The sequence below is a fragment of the Bos indicus genome, chromosome 4 (assembly GCF_029378745.1).
Source record: "Bos indicus isolate NIAB-ARS_2022 breed Sahiwal x Tharparkar chromosome 4, NIAB-ARS_B.indTharparkar_mat_pri_1.0, whole genome shotgun sequence".
Classification (NCBI taxonomy): Eukaryota; Metazoa; Chordata; class Mammalia; order Artiodactyla; family Bovidae; genus Bos; species Bos indicus.
This window is the reverse complement of record NC_091763.1, coordinates 24,902,305-24,925,447: the sequence shown is the minus strand read 5'-3', so window position 1 is coordinate 24,925,447 and position 23,143 is coordinate 24,902,305. Positions and strand designations below refer to the sequence as shown.

The window sequence follows — 23,143 nt, the reverse complement described above, 5'->3', positions numbered from 1 at the left end:
AGGGAATCAATTTTCAGAATGATAGGAAGTGAGAAAAAGACTTTACCAGGTATTGCTAGCTTTGGAGATGGAAGGGGCCACAAGCCAAAGAATGTGGGTAACTCTTGAAGCTGTCAAAAGCACAGAAATGGGTTCTCTGCTAGAGCTATTATCCCAGTGACATCTGTGTTATTTTTCTCAGCTGCAGAACTCTTAAGATAAATTTGTATTGTTTTAAGCCACTAAATTTGTGCTAATTTGTTATGGCAGCAAATAGGCAACTAATGTGTAAGAACTTAATAGTGGTAAGGATCACTTACAGGTTATTGTTAGAAGCTTGAAAGAAAGTATTATATATTAATGACATAAGAAGTTACAAACAGATGTGAAAAATGTTAAAATTTAATCTCATAAATTTATTTATTTTTAAAATTAATTTGTATTGATTGTAGTATAGTGGCTCAGTGGTAAAGAATCCTCCTGCCAATGCAGGAGGCTCAGGTTTGATCCCTTGGTTGGGAAGATCCCCTGGAGAAGGAAATAGCAACCCACTCCAGTATTTTTGCCTGGAAAATCCCATGGACAGAGGAACCTGACAGGCTATAGTCCATGGGGTTGCAAAGACTCAGACATGACTTAGTAGTTAAATATCACCAACAACATAGTTGATTTACAATGTTGTGTTAGTTTCTACTATACAGCAAAGTGAATCAGTTACACATATATATCTCCTCTTTTTTTTTATTTCCTTCTCATTTAGATCACCACAGAGCACTGAATTAACCTCATAAGTTTAAATCATGATCTTGTTGTTTAGAATAGATGCAAGTACATAATATTAAATAAAAACCTTTGTGTACTAAACATTTTTTAAATTCTTGCAGATTAAGTAACAATGTTAAACAAAAATGAAGTAAGTTTGTCATGTAACTTAAGGAGTATAAAAGGGAGATGTGCTGTGTGTGCTTAGTTGCTATCATGTCCGACTCTTTGTGACCACATGGACTGTAGTCTGCCAGGCTCCTCTGTGCTTGGGGATGCTCCAGACAAGAATACTGGAGTGGGTTGCCATGCCCTCCTCCAGGGGATCTTCCCAACCCAGGGGTTGAAACCAGGTCTCCTGCACTGCAAGTGGATTCTTTACCATCTGAGCTACCAGGGAAGCCCAAAAGGGAGATATGAAAAGTGTGAAAGTGAAAGTCGCTCAGTTGTGTCCAACTCTCTGCGACCCCATGGACTATACAGTCCATAGAATTCTCCAGGCCAGAATACTGGAGTGGATAGTCTATCCCTTCTCCAACAGATCTTCCCTTCCTAGGAATCGAACTGGGGTCTCCTGCACTGCAGGTGGATTCTTTACCAACTGAGCTATGAGGGAGGCCCATAAGGGAGATATATGTATTTTTAAATATGGTAACAAGATTATAAATATGCCACTACCTAGATTAATTAGATATTAACAGTATAATAAAGTACCTTGAATCTGGTGGGTCGTGTTCTGTAGATCATGATCTTGGTGAAGAGATATTCCATATCCTTTGTATATTCTTCAGATTCCTAAAATTCATAATGAAGTCTGTGTTTCTGTGTGTGTCTGTCTGTGTATGTAGGGTATGTGTTTTAACAAAATATGCATTATTTTCTCTGGTTTGAAGTTCCCAGGAAGATTTTTTGTTGTTGTTGGGGCTGGGTTTCTTACATAAGATAATGAATGACTATATATATATTTTATGATTTAATATGAAACATTTGCAAACTGCATTTTGACTCTTAAAGCAAATGTGCAGTTAATAATTTCTCAGGCATTTTAACCGGTCTCTCATGAAGGTTGTCGTGGAAGAACTAGCAGTAGATAGTCGTTTCAGAAATGTTACTTCTCTTTGAAAGATGCTATTTTTGCCTTCCTCTGTCGTGTGGCTAACTACCACACAAACTTCTTGTCTCTACCAAGAGAATTTTAAGTCTTGATATCACAGAAAGTTCCTGGGATATCAAAACTTCATTTGGCACATGCTTTAATAACTTTGACTGCTTCCCCATTTAGACTTAACTTACAAAAGATATTTTCAAATAGCTTAATATCGCAAAGTTTGAGAGTAAGTCAGCTGTACCATGACTGTTTTACAGTGTAGAAGAGTATGCCATATTTGGCATAGACATTAGTTTCTCCAGCTTGTGGGTGGTATTCTCCTTGAGATCAGAAATTGTCTTGGTTAATAAAACCACGTTGCTAGATTGAAACTGAACAAATCTATCGGTCAATCTCACTATTGGCTTCTTGCATTATGTTTTTGAATTTAAATTTTCTTATCACCAGTTGGATCCTTATCTGCTCTGCCTTCTTCTCTGATTGTTGTGAAGCTCACATGAAGTACTGTCTTGAAACTCATGTGAAATAACCTAAGGCATTGATTCCCAATAGTGTTTTCTCCACCTCACTTCCCCTAAAAGGGAATTACTTCATGATCAAATTGATTTGCGCAATGATAGTACTGTATTCCACTTGGGGAGACTCACAATTTATATTGGCTTATAAAAGATTCTGGGTAGGGAGGCAGTAAAGTTAGGTTAATTCATTATTTCCCATGTTTTGTTGACCATGACTCCCTTTTATCACAGAATATACTATATACATCATGGAATGTTATTTGGAAAAATGTCTTCAGACATAAATTTACAGATATACTGAGGCCTTATGAGGATAAAATCTCCAATTAAACCCTTTATTTTCTTCTTTACATTTTGCAGGTAGAGAACAACAGAGGTTTGGTAAGATTTTTATTATATTTGGAGGAATTTAGGAAGAATTCTCAGCATCTTTAGTTTTATAAGTTTATTTTTTATTTAATTATTATCATTATTGTTATGATTACTACTATTATGTGCCATTTGATTCTAACTAGCCTGTTTCCAAAGTACTCATGGTAGCTCTAGTAAAAATTGTGCATGCTCTCATTTATTTTGAACACATACTAATGACTCGACAGAACTATGTTTGTGTCCAAAATCATACTGTAATAGGAACATTTAGATGAGGTTCAAAAGTTCTGCCCATTTTACTCAGTTATGTATAATAGATGATGATTGAATATTGTGACATTTATCTATAGAACAAATTGTATGTAAAGTTTATATACTATATGAGACTGTAAATCAGCTACATGAATCAACTTGCCCTTGATTGCAAATTTTTCCGTAGTTACCTTGCTCAAGGGCCATTAGTTCCATTTAGATAGTATTGGCCAGCAGGTTGAAACCTTGTTTTTGTATGCCACACTGCTTAGTCTTCATGCTTTATCTTTCTTTTTTTTTTTTAAATAAAAGTTTATTTATTTTTAATTGGAGGATAATTGCTTTACAATGTTTCATTGGTTTCTGTGATACATCAACATGAATCCGTCGTAGGTATACATATGTCTTTTCCCTCTTGAACCTCCCTCCCAACTCCCACCCCTCCATGCTTTATGATATTTCCACGATGTAGCATTCCTTCCAGTGTTATAGATAAGGAATCTGAACTGTTGTATTCTCCCGTCACTGCTACTTTTTAGGGGAGCCACTGTTCTTCCAGTTACCTGAATCCAAGCATCACTTCTAATTATTCTCCATGTTCCAGATAGAGCCAGTAACTAAATGCTCTGAATTCTGACTCTACTGGTGTTTCGCACTTTCTTTCTTCACTGTTGCTGTGATCATTATAAGGCAGGAGCTGGGGTAGTTTCCTAGGTCATTCCCCTACTATGTCTTTTCTAAAAATTGTCTGCATACCACAGCTAAAATATCTGACCATATCTGATTCTATTGCTCATACCATTGGCACAATGCTACCATTAAGTGAGCGATTGATACATTAGTGCTTTGCATGTGACTAGGGAAACTATAGGTAGTCATCCGTCTGTCAGAGAGAAGTACACTCTATTTGTAATACTTCACCTAGAATTAAATGTTCAGTGTTTGATGTTACATATCCAGTGACCTATGTGTAGGTCTTTTCAGGTAGCCATGACCTTGTTTCTGGGCTTCCCTGGTGGCTCGGATGATAAGGAATCCACCTACAACGCAGGAGACCTGAGTTCGATCCCTGGATTGAAAAGATCCCCTGGAGGAGGACATGGCAACCCACTCCAGCATTCTTGCCTGGAGAATCCCCTTGGACAGAAGAGCCTGGCGGGCTACAGTCTCTGGGGTCACAAAGAGGCAGACACTGCTGAGCGGCTAGGCACAGCATAGACCTTATTTCACGGAGAAATACTTACCATCCTTCTTACCTCTTCCTTAAATGGATCTCATAAAAACCCTCAGATTTTTGTGCTACATGTTTTTGGTCTCATTTTTCTTCAGTATTTGGTCTCAAAATAAGAGAGGTTTTTAATCCTCTGGATGTCTTAGCATAAAAGCTTTCCTGAATAGTGGCAATTTTCAGGTTTTTAATACCTAGAAGCATACATTTCAGCCACTTTTACTTTCAAGTGCTTCACTCCTGGAGAGGAAATTTGTCTCTAGATGAGTTTGTTTTGTTTGTGCTGTTTTATTTCTAAGATGGGATGATAGTGGTGGTAATGATCATGATTTAGACTTTGTACACCGCTTGCCATATGCCATGCACTGTTCTCAGTGCTCTGTACACATTAACACAGCCAGTTACAAGATGAAGATTATTTAAAAAATTTTCCCAACATTGTTTTTTTCCCATCATTTTTTATAGGAGATCGAACTAAAGTGTAGAACTGCCAAGCCTACCCAGTTACAAATATTTACCACAATTATTTTCTTGATGTATTTCAGGCATTTATTATTCATCTTTAAATCAGTTTGGTGAAATCTTATTACAATCATTGTTTGAGCATGAAGAAACCAAATTATAGGTGAGCTAGGGTTGAAATTGGAGAAGGCAATGGCACCCCACTCCAGTACTCTTGCCTGGAAAATCCCAAGGACAGAGGAGCCCGGTGGGCTGTGGTCCATGGGGTCGCTAAGAGTCAGACACGACTGAGTGACTTCACTTTCACTTTTCACTTTCATGTATTGGAGAAGGAAATGGCAACCCACTCCAGTGTTCTTTCCTGGAGAATCCCAGGGATGGGGGAGCCTGGTGGACTGCCATCTGTGGGGTCGCACAGAGTCGGACACGACTGAAGCAACTTAGCAGCAGCAGCAGCAGCGGCGGCGGCAGGGTTAAAATTCATTCCTCTTTGGTGATTTTATAACCCATTAACATGCTAAAATCTAAAAGTGCTTGAAACCTCATTAGAATTTAACACACAATGGAATTTTGAATTATACATTATTCTTAAGAGGAGATTTATTACACCCTTGTATTTATAACATCAGATTAGATCAGATCGGTCACTCAGTCGCGTCCGACTCTTTGCGACCCCATGAATCGCAGCACGCCAGGCCTCCCTGTCCATCACCAACTCCCGGAGTTCACTCAGACTCACGTCCATCGAGTCAGTGATGCCATCCAGCCATCTCATCCTCTGTCATCCCCTTCTCCTCCTGCCCCCAATCCCTCCCAGCATCAGAGTCTTTTCCAACGAGTCAACTCTTCACATGAAGTGGCCAAAGTACTGGAGTTTCAGCTTTAGCATCATTCCCTCCAAAGAAATCCCAGGGCTGATCTCCTTCAGAATGGACTGGCTGGATCTCCTTGCAGTCCAAGGGACGCTCAAGAGTCTTCTCCAACATGTTGCATTTTGAGTAGCCTAGGAAGGAAGCCAAAGAAATTTAAAATATCAGTGTGTGAATACAAACCTAGGAAAACTCTTCTCATGGATTTTGCTTTTCTTTAAGAAATGGGATTATTTTGTAAGAATGGTTTATCTAAGACTAAATCAACAGTTTTATCATTATTCATATTTAAATTTACGTATCAATGTTTAAAGTCTTTCTTTTCCTATACAGTGTGTTTAATAAAATATAGAACATTATTCTTGACATTAAAGACTTTTCCATCTTAAGTATAGTGAAAGTGTCGGTTGCTCAGTCATGTCCAACTCTTTGTAACCCCATGGAGTGTAGTCCGCCAGGCTCCTCTGTCCATGAAATTTCCTAGGCAAGAATACTGGAGTGGGTTGCCTTTCCCTTCTCTAGGGGATCTTCCAGACCCAGGGATTGAACCTGCTTTGGAGGCAGATTCTTTACTGTCTGAGCCACCAGGGTCTCCTGTATTTAATGTAGAACCCAGTTGATAGGTGCATGCATACTTTGCACTCAGTGGAAGATCCAGGCTTGCCTATTTTACTTACACAGTTGCTTCCCTGGGGGTTTTCTTATCAGGCATTTTCAGATGCAGTGCAATAAATAATCTTCCTAACACTGTGATAATTACTAGCCTGTAAAAGATAAGAATTATACTGAAAGGTAGAATACATATGATGCTTTTTTATTTTGCCCTTTAAAGTGAAGTGTTTTAATATTTATATTTACATAGCTTACTTTAATCTCTTGTGTTTAATATTTTAGATTTGTTAGTCTTTGTAGGTTACTATATCGAAAGTTCCATACAGCTGTTGGCTCATTTAGTCTATTTTCTTAACTAATTTACATAAATTAGAAAAGAAAATATAGAGAAGTTTGTTTCTTAGTATTTTGCATAAAATTCAGATGTCAAGTCTTGATTAAATATTTAATAAAATGTATAATTAAAGCCTAGGTATCAAAATGTTCTTTATAAATTGTTTTCTTATGAAAGATGATATAGGGGTTTTATGGGTACTTAATGCTGCCATTGTAGCACAAAATAGCCATAGACAAAGAACAAATGAATGAAATGGCCACGTTCCAATGACATATTAACTGCAAAACAAGAGGTAGCCTTGATTTGCTCTGAGGGCCGTAGTCTGCTGACCCCTAGTGTAAGATTCCAGCTGAAGTGGAAAGAGGAGATGGTGGAACTAACTGACCAAGCGAGGAGGACCAACTAAGCAAAGGTTTGGAATTGAAGATTCGTTGACCAGTCTTAGGTGTTAATAACCAAAATGTGCTTTGGTTCCATTTCCTTGTGAAATACTTTACACCTGTCTTTAGTGCCTAAGGTATACTAGGTACTAAAATACTAGCTGTTTAAAAAAACGAATGAATGAACAGTTCTCAGGAACTATTAACTGCTTAACATTCCAAATATGAAGACATTTTAGTTGTTAAAAATGGCAGAAGTTTATAATAAATGCGTATTTTATTATAAAAAATTTATAATGTGATTATTGAAACATATACAGGAAATGCTGGGAAATATAAAACCTCATTAATGTTTCCCTATGAATTAGAAAAGGCTGTTTTTACAAGGTTGAGATAAAAGTTTTATATAAGGTTGTGGTTTACATTCTACAGAAAAATTTGACAGGTCCCTTCTGGAACTTTTGTGGGTAGCAAGTGGGCCAGAGAAGTTTCAGTTCTGTCCTCCTAACCTGGCTCTTAACTGAGGCGATTTAGGTTGAAAGTTTATTTTTTATGTCTCTGCATAATAATTTATATGAATAAAGGAAATAAGATAATGCTTCTTAAAAACCAGTCATATGATAGTAAATTAATGAATGACATAAATATGGTACATGCATTCTAATTATTTTGCTCTAACCTGTGTAGTGTTCCTTTGGGTATACTTTATTAAGAGCATTAACTCTACTTGACTTTTTTTTAATCAAAGAATTTTAATAATGGCAAAATAGTAGTAAACTTTAAGCTAATTATGTCTGGGGGGAAGTACAGTTGACCAGACTATATAAGTCTGGTAGCCATGGCACTTCTCTGTATTTTGGAGCATACTTTCTGCTCTGGAAAAACACAGCAACTATATATGGTTAGTCTTAGAATTCCAAAATAGAAAATTATGCCTGTATCTAGGTTGGGAATATTTAATTATGTTAACTCTTAAACTATTGCACATAGCAAGTTTCTGTCTGGGTAATACAAGAGGTAACAACTTGTATTCCTTCCTTCCTTTATGGATCAGTTTTTGTTAAGTGCCTACTATATGCCAGGCACCATGGATCTAAGGACAAGTGTAGTCTAAGTGCAAGAGAAAGAAAGAGTATCTGATTTTGGTATCACCTTTGTATTTTAAATCACTTTAGTATTAATAGTTGCTTAGGAAAAAAAAAACATGATATAAAGTAGTATTTACTTTTAAACTTTTTTCCACGGTAGTATAAAGAGAATCAGTGATAAAACATATATGAGCATTAACTTCATAAAATGTTGTATTTGATCAGGGCTTTCTTAGAACTCTCATTTGCACTTTAGAAAACTTCTGGCTGTAGATGAGACAGGTTCAACAGTAGACAAGTTAGGATTTGTTGTCTCTCTTCTAGGATAAGAATTGGAGAAGCTAAATGAGATGCCAAAGGTCACAATGTTTTCACATCCCAGATCTTCACCTAGATTGTCAGTTCCTCCTCCTTATATTCTTTCTAATACTTTACATTGACTCTTCCTCAGTTAATGACCTGACAACTTTCTCATATGAAGGAAGTCGCTCAGAAAGAGAGTAAATAGGTCCCTTAAATTTTTTAATAGCTTCTTTAACTACTATGATTCTTACTCTATACCATTCAAATAAAACATCATTTTAAGGAAGACCCTCTATTTTTAAAAATGATTTCACAATATTTAGACACTTTTATCACTAGAAAAGTGTATTAAAAGTGAAAGTGAAGTCGCTCAGTCATGTCCAACTCTTTGCGACCCCGTGGACTGTAGGCTCTTCAGTCTATGGGATTCTCCAGGCAAGAATACTGGAGTGGGTTGCCATTTCCTTCTCCAGGGGAATTTCCTGACCCAGAGATCGAACCCAGGTCTCCCGCATTGCAGGCAGACGCTTTAACCTCTGAGCCACCAGGGACTGTGTATAAATCCCTGGGAAAAGTATATTAAGGTCATCAAATTATATTTTTTCCCTTGTGTTTATGTTTTGGAGCTTGTGAAAGATTGCAGTTATAATGAGTTTTCACACCTCAGTGATATAAGATAAAACATGAAACACAGTTTAATACAGGTAACTGTGGACTTGGGGTATAATCTGGATAACTTCTGATGATCGCTTAAAAAGTCTTGAATGATTCTAAACCATTCTTGGTTAATAGTTTTTGAAGGTACTGAAAATGTATTATTTAATATTTCTTGGGCTATACTCAAGGGTAGTTTTAACTTTTTCCACTCACCCCAAAATATAGTACCTTTGTCAGTTCTGCTCTTGAATAGCCAAATCCTTTTCTTCAGAAATTTTAGGTATTTTAGCTTGCAGGTGATTTGTCTTACCTGAAAGATTATTGTGAGGGAGAGGAGGTAAACTGCAGATATTCTCTAGAAATAGTGATCTTGTTTTCACATAAACATCTTCAGCTATAAGCAGTACATTTAGAGAAATATGTCAGATATATATGAACAGTTCGTAGCTCATGTTCTATTAACGTTGCATATTTTTATAGCATATTGGTTTTACTGTTGTTTTAAATTTACATATTTTTTTTCCACTTCAAAAATAAATAAAGCTTATGTTGTGAAACATTGTTTCCTACAGGATAGTTTCCTGAAGTTTTAATAAAGCATTGCTAGTTTATTCAGCACTCAGTGCTCATTTTTTATGCAAGATTATAATTGCAGATGTGCAGTTTACAATTCATCATGCGTTGTTTGTATACTTCATACAATACGGTAATGAAAAAGCAAAGATCATAGTTGTCTTTAAATTTTGCTTACGTTATTCATTAGATTTACTCTCCAGTTGTTTTTCTGTTTTCTCAAGCATTTTCTGAAATGCTTATAGGAAATAATAGAATCAAATGTTTTAGTGAAAAACGCAAATATAGTGTCAGTTGAAGTTAGAAAGTTAAACCTCTTGTTGGAATAAGATTTAAATCTTAAATCTTGTTGGATTTAAATCTTGTTGGAAAATTTAAATATTATATAGTGTTTTTAATCATATTCTAATAACATGAGATTGTGTTTAGCTGTTTCTAAATTTCAACTCTCCTTTGGTATTTATCCATTACACTCCTTGTTGTTCTTTTAGTCGCTCAATTGTGTCCAACTCTTTTGTGCCCCAAGGACTGTACCCTGCCAGGCTCCTCTATCCATGGGGATTCTCCACACAAGAATACTGGAGTCGGTTGCCATGTCCTTCACCAGGGGATCTTCCCCACTCAGATATAGAACCCAAGTCTCCTGCTTTGGGAGACAGGTTCTTTACCACTGAGCAATCAGGGAAGCCCTTTCCACTCCTTAACCACATAAAAAAGGTTCAGTACAGGTCACTAGAGTTGAATTTCAGTTTTCTTTTTTCCAAAGTAGTGTCTTGTATGTTGGAGAGTGTTTTGCCTATGTTCTCCTCTAAGATTTTTATAGTTTCTGGTCTTATGTTTAGATCTTTAATACATTTTGAGTTTATTTTTGTGTATGGTGTTAGAAAGTGTTCTAGTTTCATTCTTTTACAAGTGGTTGACCAGTTTTCCCAGCACCACTTGTTAAAGAGATTGTCTTTTCTCCACTGTATATTCTTGCCTCCTTTGTCAAAGATAAGGTGTCCATAGGTGCGTGGGTTTATCTCTGGGCTTTCTATTTTGTTCCATTGATCTATATTTCTGTCTTTATGCCAGTACCATACTGTCTTGATGACTGTGGCTTTGTAGTAGAGCCTGAAGTCAGGCACGTTGATTCCTCCAGTTCCATTCTTCTTTCTCAAGATTGCTTTGGCTATTCGAGGTTTTTTGTATTTCCATACAAATTGTGAAATTATTTGTTCTAGCTCTGTGAAGAATACCGTTGGTAGCTTGATAGGGATTGCATAGAATCTATAGATTGCTTTGTGTAGTATACTCATTTTCACTATATTGATTCTTCCAATCCATGAACGTGGTATATTTCTCCATCTATTAGTGTCCTCTTTGATGTCTTTCATCAGTGTTTATAGTTTTCTATATATATCACAGCAGGATCCTCTATGACCCACCTCCCAGAATATTGGAAATAAAAGAAAAAATAAACAAATTGGATCTAATTAATTAAAAGCTTCTGCACAACAAAAGAAACTATAAGCAAGGTGAAAAGACAGCCTTCAGAATGGGAGAAAATAATAGCAAATGAAGCAACTGACAGACAACTAATCTCAAAAATATACGAGCAACTCCTGCAGCTCAATTCCAGAAAAATAAATGACCCAATCAAAAAATGGGCCAAAGAACTAAATAGACATTTCTCCAAAGAAGACGTACAGATGGCTAACAAACACATGAAAAGATGCTCAACATCACTCATTATCAGAGAAATGCAAATCAAAACCACAATGAGGTACCATTTCACACCAGTCAGAATGGCTGTGATCCAAAAGTCTACAAGCAATAAATGCTGGAGAGGGTGTGGAGAAAAGGGAACCCTCTTACACTGTTGGTGGGAATGCAAACTAGTACAGCCACTATGGAGAACAGTGTGGAGATACCTTAAAAAACGAAATAGAACTGCCATATGACCCAGCAATCCCACTGCTGGGCATACACATTGAGGAAACCAGAATTGAAAGAGACACGTGTACCCCAGTGTTCATCGCAGCACTCTTTATAATAGGCAGGACATGGAAGCAACCTAGATGTCCATCAGCAGATGAATGGATAAGAAAGCAGTGGTACATATACACAATGGAGTATTACTCAGCCATTAAAAAGACTACATTTGAATCAGTTCTAATAAGGTGGATGAAACTGGAGCCTATTATACAGAGTGAAGTAAGCCAGAAAGAAAAACACCAATACAGTATACTAATGCATATATATGGAATTAGAAAGATGGTAATGACAACCCTGTATGCAAGACAGCAAAAGAGACACTGATGTATAGAACAGTCTCTTGGACTCTGTGGGAGAGGGAGTGGGGGGATGATTTGGGAGAATGGCATTAAAACATGTATAATATCATATAAGAAATGAATCGCCAGTCCAGGTTGGATGCAGGATACAGGAAGCTTGGGGCTGGTACACTGGGATGACCCAGAGGGATGGTATGGGGAGGGAGGTGGGTGGGGGTTCAGGATGGGGAACACGTGTACACCCATGGTGGATGCATGTTGATGTATGGCAAAACCAATACAATATTGTAAAGTAAAAAAAAAATAAAATAAAAGTGTATATACTATAAAAAATAAATAAAGTAGTGTCTTAATCAGGTTTTCTTAGTGAATTCAAACTTGGCCCCAATTATAGAGATCAGAGCTCTCAGACATAGGGAATACTTTTATAGTAAGAATTGCTTTTACAGATTGTGATTTTAAAATATTATATATGCATACATATATATTAAAGTATATATGATGTATAGATACTTCATATATAATATATACATATTTGTGTAATATATATGTGTGTGTATCAAATATATGGAACATCAGCACTTCACAGAGAAGAGTTCATGGAAGAAAGGAGGTATCCATTATAGATGGAGGTAGAGTGAGGTGTGGTTAATGAGAAGATTTATCATCTATAAAGATTTACACATATATGTATATATATGTATCTTTATATAATATGTTATATATTAATACTATAATTAAAATTAATATATAGTCTATAAAATATTAATGCAATTATACTATTATATTTTATATGCAGTAATAATATGATACTATTGGTTATGCATATAATTCACCATCCTATCTCATTCCATTGTAATAAACAATGGATAGCTCTTTTCTTCTGTGAAATCTATGTGCAGTGCTGTTGTTCCATGTATTTGATGCAATAGAGACAGCTCTAAAAGACACCATAGAAATAAAAGTGTCTCCAAAGTGAAACTATGAGTTTCCTTAAGAATAAATACCATATGTTTCTCCATAATCATTTGCATTAACTGCTTTTATAACTCTATTTCAGGTTCTACTTATTTGAAGTCAGTCTCATTGGTCACTGAGTCCTTAAATTCAGAAAGAATAGAATTTGGAATCATAGGAAAAAATGTTATTTTTGAAATTCAGATAGAACTAGATTTAATACACAGGACCATCACTTATTTGCTCTGTTAACTTTCATGAGATCCTTAATTTTTCTCATCTGTAAAGATAAAATAATATTCATATCATATGGTTATTAAGTGACAATTAATTTAAAACACTTGGTAAAAGGGCATTCAAGAAATCTTCATTCAGGTCCATAATTGTCTTAAAAGGCTTCTTATATTTTTAAAATATCAATTTCTAACTTATAGTAAAATATTTAATACTTAATTTTATACATATGTGGTCCAGGTGAATTATGAATTTCATTTGCCATACAATCTACTCTTCCAAGTATCACACAACTAACTACATTTTTTGTCTAAGAAGGTAGAATTGAAAAGCTATTGAGAAGTAGGTCCAGTAGCATGAGAATTTGGAAGACAAAAAGGAGCCGATTGAAAATACAATATTGTAAAGTAAAAAAAAAAAAAAAATTAATAATAAAATACAAAAAAGAAATCAGCCTGCTTCTCAACTTTTGTTCTGGGAGGTAGATGTGAATACTTCTGACAAGGACATGAGAAGGAAAATGGTACATAAATACATTATAAAGGGTGCTGTAAGAGTTTTCATGCTTCAGAGGTAAACAGATAATCATTTCCATATACAAGTTAAAAATAGTATGGAAATAGTTTTTCATGGGAGATTAACAACTGAAGTCATAAATGTTTGCGGTTGCTCATATGGAGGAGGCTTTGTTAGATGAATGTATTGACAGGGCAAGCAGTAGTCACTCATTTGTGTGAGCTGTTGCTTTCAAAATTCAAAATCCTGCGCAGGGTGGCTCTGATTTCAGATAATGTTGCCTATGTTGGTGGAATTATCATTTCTCTTTTTATTTTTGAATTATTTATGAGCAGGAATTTTTCTAATGGAAGAAATCATCTCCCTGGCCTTGTTTATTATCAAAGTATAACGTTCCTGTACAGTTGCTTAGGTGTTTATAACAAGCTTGTGGATCCCAAAAGGGATGGAAGAATTATTTCTGGTGGTCTTTGAATATGTAATTGGTGCCAGTTGAGAAAGCAAAATTCCAAATAAGTTGAAAGAGCTTTCACAAATAACACAATGTAATTGCAAGGCATGAAGCTCAATATATAGTTTATATAATAGTCTTACCTAACCACAAAGTATTCAAGGACCTGTCCAACAAGGGTCTTCAGAGAGGTATAGATTAACCTTCTGCTGGACACTGTACTTGTTTTAATTTATTAAAACCTTCTGGCTGTGCATTTGAAATTATGCCTGTTGAAAACATACAGCTTTTCTGTTTCATTGTGAGCATTACCAAAAGCACCTAACAATAACGATAAAATCATGATCATCAAAAGGCAGAAAATTCTTCATCTTTGCGAAGATATATTGAAATAAAGTGGTTTTGAGATCTAGGCCAAGGACACCTTGTGGAATTTATTTACTCTTTTTAATAGTGTATTGAGGAAACACAATGTAAAAATCCAGACTTTGAAAACAGTAATAAGTGAACTGCAAAATCCCTCTTTACTTTTCAGAAAAGTTTGATACAATGTTCACTTAAATATGGAATGTCTCGTGGTAGCTTTGCTTTATGGTTAGATTTAATTTTGTGCATCATTTTAGGAACATTTCTGATATTTTGACAAGAGGTAAATTTGTATCTGATCTAGCTGAAATTCAGTCATAATTTACTAAAGCAAGTTTAGGAATGACCGGATTGCCTGTATTTTCAGACCATTTCTATATCATTTACTTCTATTTTCATTTTTATCTGTCAACAGTTCAGAAAAGGTTTTTATAGTTAATTATTCTCTGTATGGCAAGCCACTCCAGTGTTCTTGCCTGGAGAATCCCAGGGCCGGGGGAGCCTGGTGGGCTGCCGTCTATGGGGTCGCACAGAGTTGGACACGACTGAAGTGACTTAGCATAGCATAGCATTCTCTGTAGACTTAGGTTTCATATGAAGAGATCATCTACCCAATATCTCTCTTTCCACTCTTTCACTCACCTCATTAAAATATAAATTCTCTAATTTCCATTTTTGAGTATTATTTTTCCATTATAGAAACTAGAAGTTTGAATCAATAAGTGAATTCTGTATATGTTTTCTTCATTATGTATGTAAGACCCATATAGGTCTTGGCTGCACCACTTGAGTCAAGGTCCCTCTCACTTTATATCTAAAGATAATTGCTCTCTCTACCTCTCATCCAGTGGTATTCAACCAGAGGGAATTTTGCCCCCAGGGGACATTTGGCAATATCTGGAGACAGGTGGAGTTGTTACAACTGAGGATGTGGTCCTATGGGCATGTAGTAAGTACAGGCCATTGATAATGATGAACATCAGATAAAGCGCAGGACATCACACCCGCATAACAATTTATCAGTCCAAAGTGACAGTAATGCTTAGATTAAGAAATGCTGCTCTAAGCCCTCTTCCATCATTCTTGCTCCAGATGGTTCTTTTCAAAGTAGTTCTCTCATTGAATAAATCACCTGAGGAGTCATTGTCCATGGGTATTGTCTTGAGTATATGATTTAAATTTTCGACCTCGGTTTCAAACTTGTACAACTAATAACATCCCAACCCAGGGCTTTTGTTAGTTGTGATGGTGTCTTCCATAGAATAGAGCATGGATTTTAGGCCCTCGGGGTCCTCACAGCATTTTCCTTTCTTTGGTTCTGGGGAATTGTATTCTCTGTACTTCTAAACTCCCAGCTCAAGTCCTAGAAGGCTTGGTTGACTTTTATGAGACAGTTGGTCCAATGAGCACGCATCATTATCTGTATGTTACTTATAACCATTTATTTCTTCCTATCTACTATTATCTTTGGTTTAAAAAGGTTGTTTCTATCACTGAAATCCATTTTACAAAAATTATTTAATATGGAGTGGATGGACTTTTATATAAAACAGATGAAACCAAAGTTTCATTTACTTGATCAGAATGAAACACTTCAGTTTCCTTGATTTTCTACTTATTTCCAAGCAAACTTTGAGCTGTGTATCTAAGAATATTAAGGTGTTAACTTCTGTCTTATTCTTTAAATTTTTGATATATATATTTCATCATAAAAATCTTTAGAGAGTTTACATTTTTTATAACAGAAACTACCTGTTAATAGATTTCTATATACCTCCTGGTTTTCTGTGTAGCGCTTTGTGTATACACAATAGATATTTAGTTAATGTGTAAATGGCCATGTCATAAAAAGTAGTACTAGAAACAAAGTAAGCAGAAGACAGAATCCTACCTAGGCAGGTTTGTAGAGTATAAGGGCTAAATAAATACACAGGTAAATATATATGGCTTTTCACTGAAAATTCACTAAAATGAACTATGTTGTTGTTTAATTACTAAGTCATGTCCGGCTCTTCGTGACCTCATGAACTGTAGCACACCAGCATTCCTCATCCTTCACTATCTCTCAGAGTTTGCTCAAACTCAGGTCCATTGAGTCAGCCATGCCGTTGAGCCATCTCATCTTCTGCTGCCCTCTTCTCCTTTTGCCTTCAATCTTTCCCACATCAGGGTCTTTTACAGTAAGTCGGCCAAAGTATTGGACCTTCAGCTTCAGCATCAGTCCTTCTGATGAATATTCAGGGTTGATTTCCTTTAGGATTGATTTGTTTGATCTTGCAGTCCAAGGAACTCTCAAGTCTTCTCCAGGACCACAGTCTGAAAGCATCAATTCTTCGATACTTAGCCTTCCTTATGGTCCAACTTCACATTCATACATGACTACTGGAAAAACTATAGTTTTGGCTGTATGGACCTTTGTCAGCAAAGTGATGTCTTTGCTTTTCAATACGATGTCTAGGTTTGTCTAAAAGAACTAAAAACAGGGAATATACTCCATTCTGAAAGTTGGGAACCTCCTCACCTTTAAACTTCAAACTCATAGGAATACCTTCCTGATATTATCCCATTTCAACCTGATTTTTTAAAAAATAGGATATAGAATTTGTTACTTAGTTCCCATAAATTAATCCTCAGCAGTATACAAAAGGAAGAAAGTTTCCGGGGAACTTCCCAGTTATTGCAATTTGGTAGAGTAAGGGCTGGGTTCACTGTTAGGAAGTTGACCCTAGCACTTTGGAAATCCATTCCTCAATTTACTAATGGGCTGTGTAGAACAGAAGGAAGAATTTACAGTTATGATTTTTTTTATTGACTTGTTTAATTTTTTTATGAGGATTAAATAAAACATGCAAGACAGAGTCTCCTAAGTGCCCATCTCCTCCCTTCAGAAACCCAATTTTATCTTGAGTAAGAAAGTTATGACCAACCTAGATAGCATATTAAAAAGCAGAGATATTACTTTGCCAACAAAGGTCTATCTAGTCAAGGCTATGGTTTTTCTAGTGGTCATGTATGGATGTGAGAGTTGGATTTTGAAGAAAGCTGAGCACCGAAGAATTGATGCTTTTGAACTGTGGTGTTGGAGAAGACTCTTGAGAGTCCCTTGGACTGCAAGGAGATCCAACCAGTCCATCCTAAAGGAGATCAGTCCTGGGTGTTTATTGGAAGGACTGATGCTAAAGCTGAAACTTTGGCCACCTCATGTGAAGAGTTGACTCATTGGAAAAGACCCTGATGCTGGGAGGGATTGGGGGCAGGAGGAGAAGGGGATGACAGAGGATGAGATGGCTGGATGGCATCACCTACTCGATGGACATGAGTTTGGGTGAACTCTGGTAGTTGGTGATGAATAGGGAGGCCTGGCGTGCTGCAATTCATGGGGTCACAAAGAGTTGGACACGCCTGAGCAACTGAACTGAACTGAATAACGTCATTTCCTAACTAACCATACAGCAGAGATGGTTGGGATGGTCTCTGAGGCATAACTAAAGATTTTCTGGAAACTTTATTTAAAAGAGCCCTTTTCCCTCTCCCTCTCTCTCTCTCATGTTTTTTCTTGATTGCAAAATATCCCAATATGCACTACTAATGAAAAATAATGAATTCTTTCCTTTCAAAACAGATTATCTATTTCCAATGACCAAAATATTGTAGCTAATATTTTAACATTATCATAACTCCACTGTTATATTCTTATCACACATAATGTCTGTCAAGAATTTGATTAGAGTAACTGATTTTCTGAGGTGTTTTATAAGCTTGCTATGGATAGAATCTGAGATGATATGAGGTAGAATGTAAATACTTACTTTTTAAAAGCTCAATATTTATTTGACTGCATTCACATTCTTGTCCCAGATCTTACATCTTACGTGAAACTAGGTCATCAATCTGGAAAGAATGGGTCCTGAGAGTTGGAATATTGATATATCAGAGATTCAGAATGACTGAAATGCTCAAACAGAAACACTCTGTATGTATTAGTTGCTCAGTTGTGTCCAGCGCTTCGTGATCCCATGGACTGTAGCCTGGTAGGCTCCTCTGTCCATGGAATTTTCCAAGCAAGAATACTGGAGGGTTGCCGTTTCCTTCTCCAGTGGATCTGCCCTACCCAGGGATCAAACCCAGGTCTCCCACAATACAGGCAGATTCTTTACCATCTGAGCCACTAGAGAAGCCATGGAATTCCCATCTGATCTTTTACCGTCTGATCTGATTGTTTACCCCAAAAATAATGAGTTTGGTAGTACTAACTAAAATTAGATGGATTGCTAAAACTTTGAATCCTTTCCTTTTATGCCTTCTCTCTTATGGCTTAGCTACCATAATTAAAGCAATATATACTAATGTTTCTTGTTTATAAGTATACTGTAAGCCTGAGAATAATTTGCACATTATACATTTAGTCATGAAGTAAAAATAATTATTTTCTGATGCCTTTAAATTGCTCACCCCTCTCCTTATATCTTTCTCCTTTCTTCTCTTTCACTAATCATATTTCTAACCATAATAACTTACTGTTATGCTGACCAATATGAAGAATAAAAGGTAAATCCCATTAGAAGCCAAATAACATAGAGTTTCAGCTGTTAGGCTGTGGGTTCATTTATTTGATTGTTGCTTAACAAGATGTTATCCTCATCTGTTACAAAGGCTGTCTAATATCTTTAGGCTACCAATTTTACTCAATTTTTCATGATTGTTCTGTAAAATCAAATAAAATAGAGTCAGAAGAAATAGAATGGGGTCTATTAATTCATCATTAATTCATTTTTATACAGTTTCATCACATGCTTTTATGTTATGATTTTTATATTGAGAAGATACTCAAAAGTTCTTAGATGAGTAACGGGTAAACCTTAACCATCCTGTCAAAATCACACTTTATATTCTAATATACTTAGATGTTAAAAAGATGGGACTAAGGTAAGTTTTATTCATTGGCTGCTGAGCATGACTTTATGATCATTATTCAAATTTATTTAAAAGTAATTTAAAAATTCATGCATTTATAGTGATGAATTATGTTGATTTTGATCAGTTAACTTATTTTATATAGAAACTTAAAAAATTTTTCTATGACTATCATGCTGTGTTGAAAATGTAACAAATTTGGCTTTTTCTTAATTCTGTCCATTACAGAATCCTACTAAGGTAGTATATTATTTGCTTCTAATTTTCCCTTGTCCCTTCCAAGTTGGAATCTGGCCTGAGTTCTTCCTTTCGTTACTGTCTGTCTCCTTTTTTCTTTCTGTCACTAAAAACTCCCATGTTTTATGTTCTGGCCTAAATCTGGCATTCTTGCCAAGTTATTCCTTTGACTTTATTTGTCTTCTGCTTTCTCTTTATATTGAAAAACCTTTTTTTTTCTGATTACCATCTATGTGCAAGTCACAGATTAGCTCTAACTCAGGTTAGTAGGCTTTTCATTTAAACACACTTTTGATCCCCCTAACTATGGATTTGCTTTCTTAAAGTTCTACATTTCACTTTGGGAAAATAAAGGGAAATGATGACCTTAGTCGCTGATATTGTTTAGAGAGGTTGAGATGAATTTTTACATACATAAAAGAATAGTTCCCTATTATTTTCCCATAAAGCACCTAAGAATAGCAAAACGGATTTAGTTGTAGTTGAAGAATAGAATTGCTTCAAATATTGCATAAGTTTATTATCCCTTTAACTGAAATCTTAAACTAACTTTTGACACTTGATTGTTTTTACCAGTCAATAACATAAATCCAAATTAAGAAAATTAGTAACATTAGCTATAAAACTACTGGATGAGTAATGTTTAACATTTAGTAGATTTTTGTTATTTATTCTTTTTGAACATCCTACACATGCAGAGTCAATTTAATTATTCTGAGTTTCAATTGAATTTTTGTCATTGATTAGTCTGTTTTAATTTGGAAATGTCAGTGCTTTATCTAGCAGTGTTCAAGAGTAAATTATGACCATTTTATGGGATTTCATCTTTACTATTAGTGATTATTTCCTTTATTACATTCACAATTGATTATTGTCAATGTTTTGGGAGCTATCAAATTTTATAAAGTGGAATACTTTAAAATATTAAATTTTCTAACTAGTTACTGCTATTATGTAGGAAAACTCACATTGTTTTATGGATTGATCTTGTACCTGGTTACTTGCTACAGGCTATTAACAGTTCTTTTGTATTTTCAAATGATTACTTTTTATGTTTAAAAGGCAAGATGGATTGTCTTACTTTCTAACATTTAATTACTTCATGTTTCTTTTTTTGTTATATTGATTAAGAAACCCAATACAGTGATGCATTTTAGTAGTGATGCAGTTTATCCTGTGCTTCCTCTAAGAGAAATTCTTAATATGATGAAACAGTGTTTCTTCTTCCCACTTTTTCCCGCCTTTTTGTATTCTTACTCAGGGATAGGTTTGAATAGTACTAAATGCCTTTTGGCATCTAATTAAAAATTCCTATTGTGTTTTTCATTTAATTTCATAACATGTTACATCAAAATAGATTCTCACATGATGAAAGCAAACTTGAAATCCTAATATAAAGAATTTTTTTCCAGTGTATTGTGATGAGAGAACATTGTATCCATATTTTCACAACTTTTAATTAACACAGTATTGTTCCCACGTACTATTACTGTATAAATGTCATTTACTTCTGATAGTTTGTTTTCCTTATAGAGGACTCCCTTTCTTTTTAGAACTTCTTGCCAACTACAGCATGGTCATTTCTCTGGATCAAGTGTCCACATGATCTCTTTAGGCTGTGAATAACCATCTTTATTGCCAGTTCTTTAATGTAGATGGGGATTGAGGAGACAGGCCATCCTGTCCACTCCTTGGAATATAGTTAATGAAGAGTTACCCCCAAAGATTGGCCCAAGATCTTTTTCTGCTCCTGGAATTTATTCATCTTCGGCTGAAATCAATCCTACATTGTCATCTGCAGAGCCCTACCTTGTGTGTACTGGGATCTTTGGTTTTAGTTTCCAGTCTAATTCCATCTTTTCCTGTTTCTCAGAAATTCTCCAAAATGTCTAGTCTCTTCATGGCATTCTTTATTTTCCAGTATCACCATTATATGTGTTTGTGTGTACACATGTGCACTGCCAGAGCGCACTTAACCCCACCATCACTACCAGGACACCTTTGCAGAGATTTAAAATGAGGGGGCATGTGCTGTCAGGTTACCAGCTTGATCCCACTTCTCAGTGATTTATTAAAATGAAAAATCCTTATTAAATAGAGCTTTGTTCTTCTGTTACATTCTTAAGTCATCATCCATTAGACAGGTGACTTCATGCAATTAAAAAATAATCAGTCGATTTCATTTAAAATGTACTTAGAACTTATAACACAATTCCATTTTGAGGGGTAGGGTTGGGGAGGATGGTCTTCAGAGTCCACAGTGATAATTCTCATTATTCATAATCCTATACTTGAAATCACATCCTTCCCTGGCTGTTATCTTTCTCACATTATCTTCAAATTTGTGGTAATTACACTTTTGTTGATTCACTAGGTTTATTTTTAATGAGCTTCTGAATTATTCTATTGGGTTACATGAAATAGATCAGCTATTTTCAGATGAATTGACATAACATCAATGGCCCAGAGTAAAGGGTGATGACTATTCTTGATACTGTCTTACTAGTAGCAAAAAATAAATTTAATAGTTACTATATTTAAAGTAACAAAACTCTATTCTGTGTTTATTTAGTTTTAAAAGATCATGTTTTAGTTTCAAAAACTGGAACTACTATTCTTTTGTGGCTTCCAAGGCAATGGCACCCACTCCAGTACTCTTGCCTGGAAAATCTCATGGATGGAAGGGCCTGGTAGGCTATAGTCCATGGGGTCTTGAAGAGTCAGACACGACTGAGCGACTTCACTTTCACTTTTCACTTGCATGCATTGGAGAAGGAAATGGCAACCCACTCCAGTGTTCTTGCCTGGAGAATCCCAGGGGCGGGGGAGCCTGGTGGGCTGCTGTCTATGGGGTCGCACAGAGTTGGACACGACTGACGCGACTTAGCAGCAGCAGCAGCAGCAGCAGCTCCCTGTTCCACAATGAAAATATGAGACTGTGTTTTAAATGCCATTTCAGATATTCGCTTTCTGAGTGGCTCTTAAAAAAAAGATGATTAGCAGTTTTCTTATTGAAGTGTGTTAAACAAGAGTGTTTAAGTGTTTCTTGTTTAAGTCAAATTTATTCACAATTTTTTGGTTTTTATTAGTAAAAATGTCAAATTTTTGGTGCCAGAGTAAACCTTTTACATATTCGTCCCTCAATTTGTCAAGATTTTTTTCTAAAATGGAGAGAGCTGTACGTAGTTAAAAAAAAAAAAGCCCACAAATTCTATATTCCTTTAAAATTCCCACCCCATGGATTTTTGTAGTTGAATATGGATAGGGATTTCTTCCCATGTCTCTTAAGCATCATACAGCTTGGCATACGATCCATATTTTAGAGTTCATCATTATCATCCCATGGTACCTATGGCCTAGCATGTCAGACAGTCCTCTGCTAAGACCTATAAAACAGTTATTTTTAAAACATATTCTTGGCTTCTTGTGGTTGATGTGAAAGTGGATGTTTCTGGACAGAGCCCTAGGTACTGAGGATTCTATCTTATTTCTCTACAAACAAGTCATTCCTTATGAGTCTAACTAGTTTGCCTTCGGACTTATCTGAAATTTGAATCAACTCAAATATAGCTCATCTATAGTCAATATTCCCCTTCTATAACTTGGTTTGTTGATGTTTTATACACCCTAGGAATTAGCAACATAGCAAATGGCAGGAAATGGCCATTAATTATTTTGCTTAGAAGGGTGGA

At 35.7% G+C, this 23,143-nt stretch overlaps 1 protein-coding gene across 6 annotated transcripts in view; it reads left to right on the top strand.

Annotated features, from left to right (window-relative positions):
• The window catches only part of CRPPA (CDP-L-ribitol pyrophosphorylase A), a 377,884-nt gene that overhangs the window by 323,288 nt on the left and 31,453 nt on the right, over nt 1-23,143 (top strand). The window contains exon 10 of one of the 6 annotated variants that reach the window (XM_070787555.1): nt 2,732-2,748. The exons of the other annotated variants lie outside the window; for them this stretch is intronic. Coding sequence (XP_070643656.1) covers nt 2,732-2,748 — 17 coding nt within the window. The remainder of the gene's footprint in view (nt 1-2,731; nt 2,749-23,143) is intronic. 6 annotated transcript variants of the gene reach the window in all.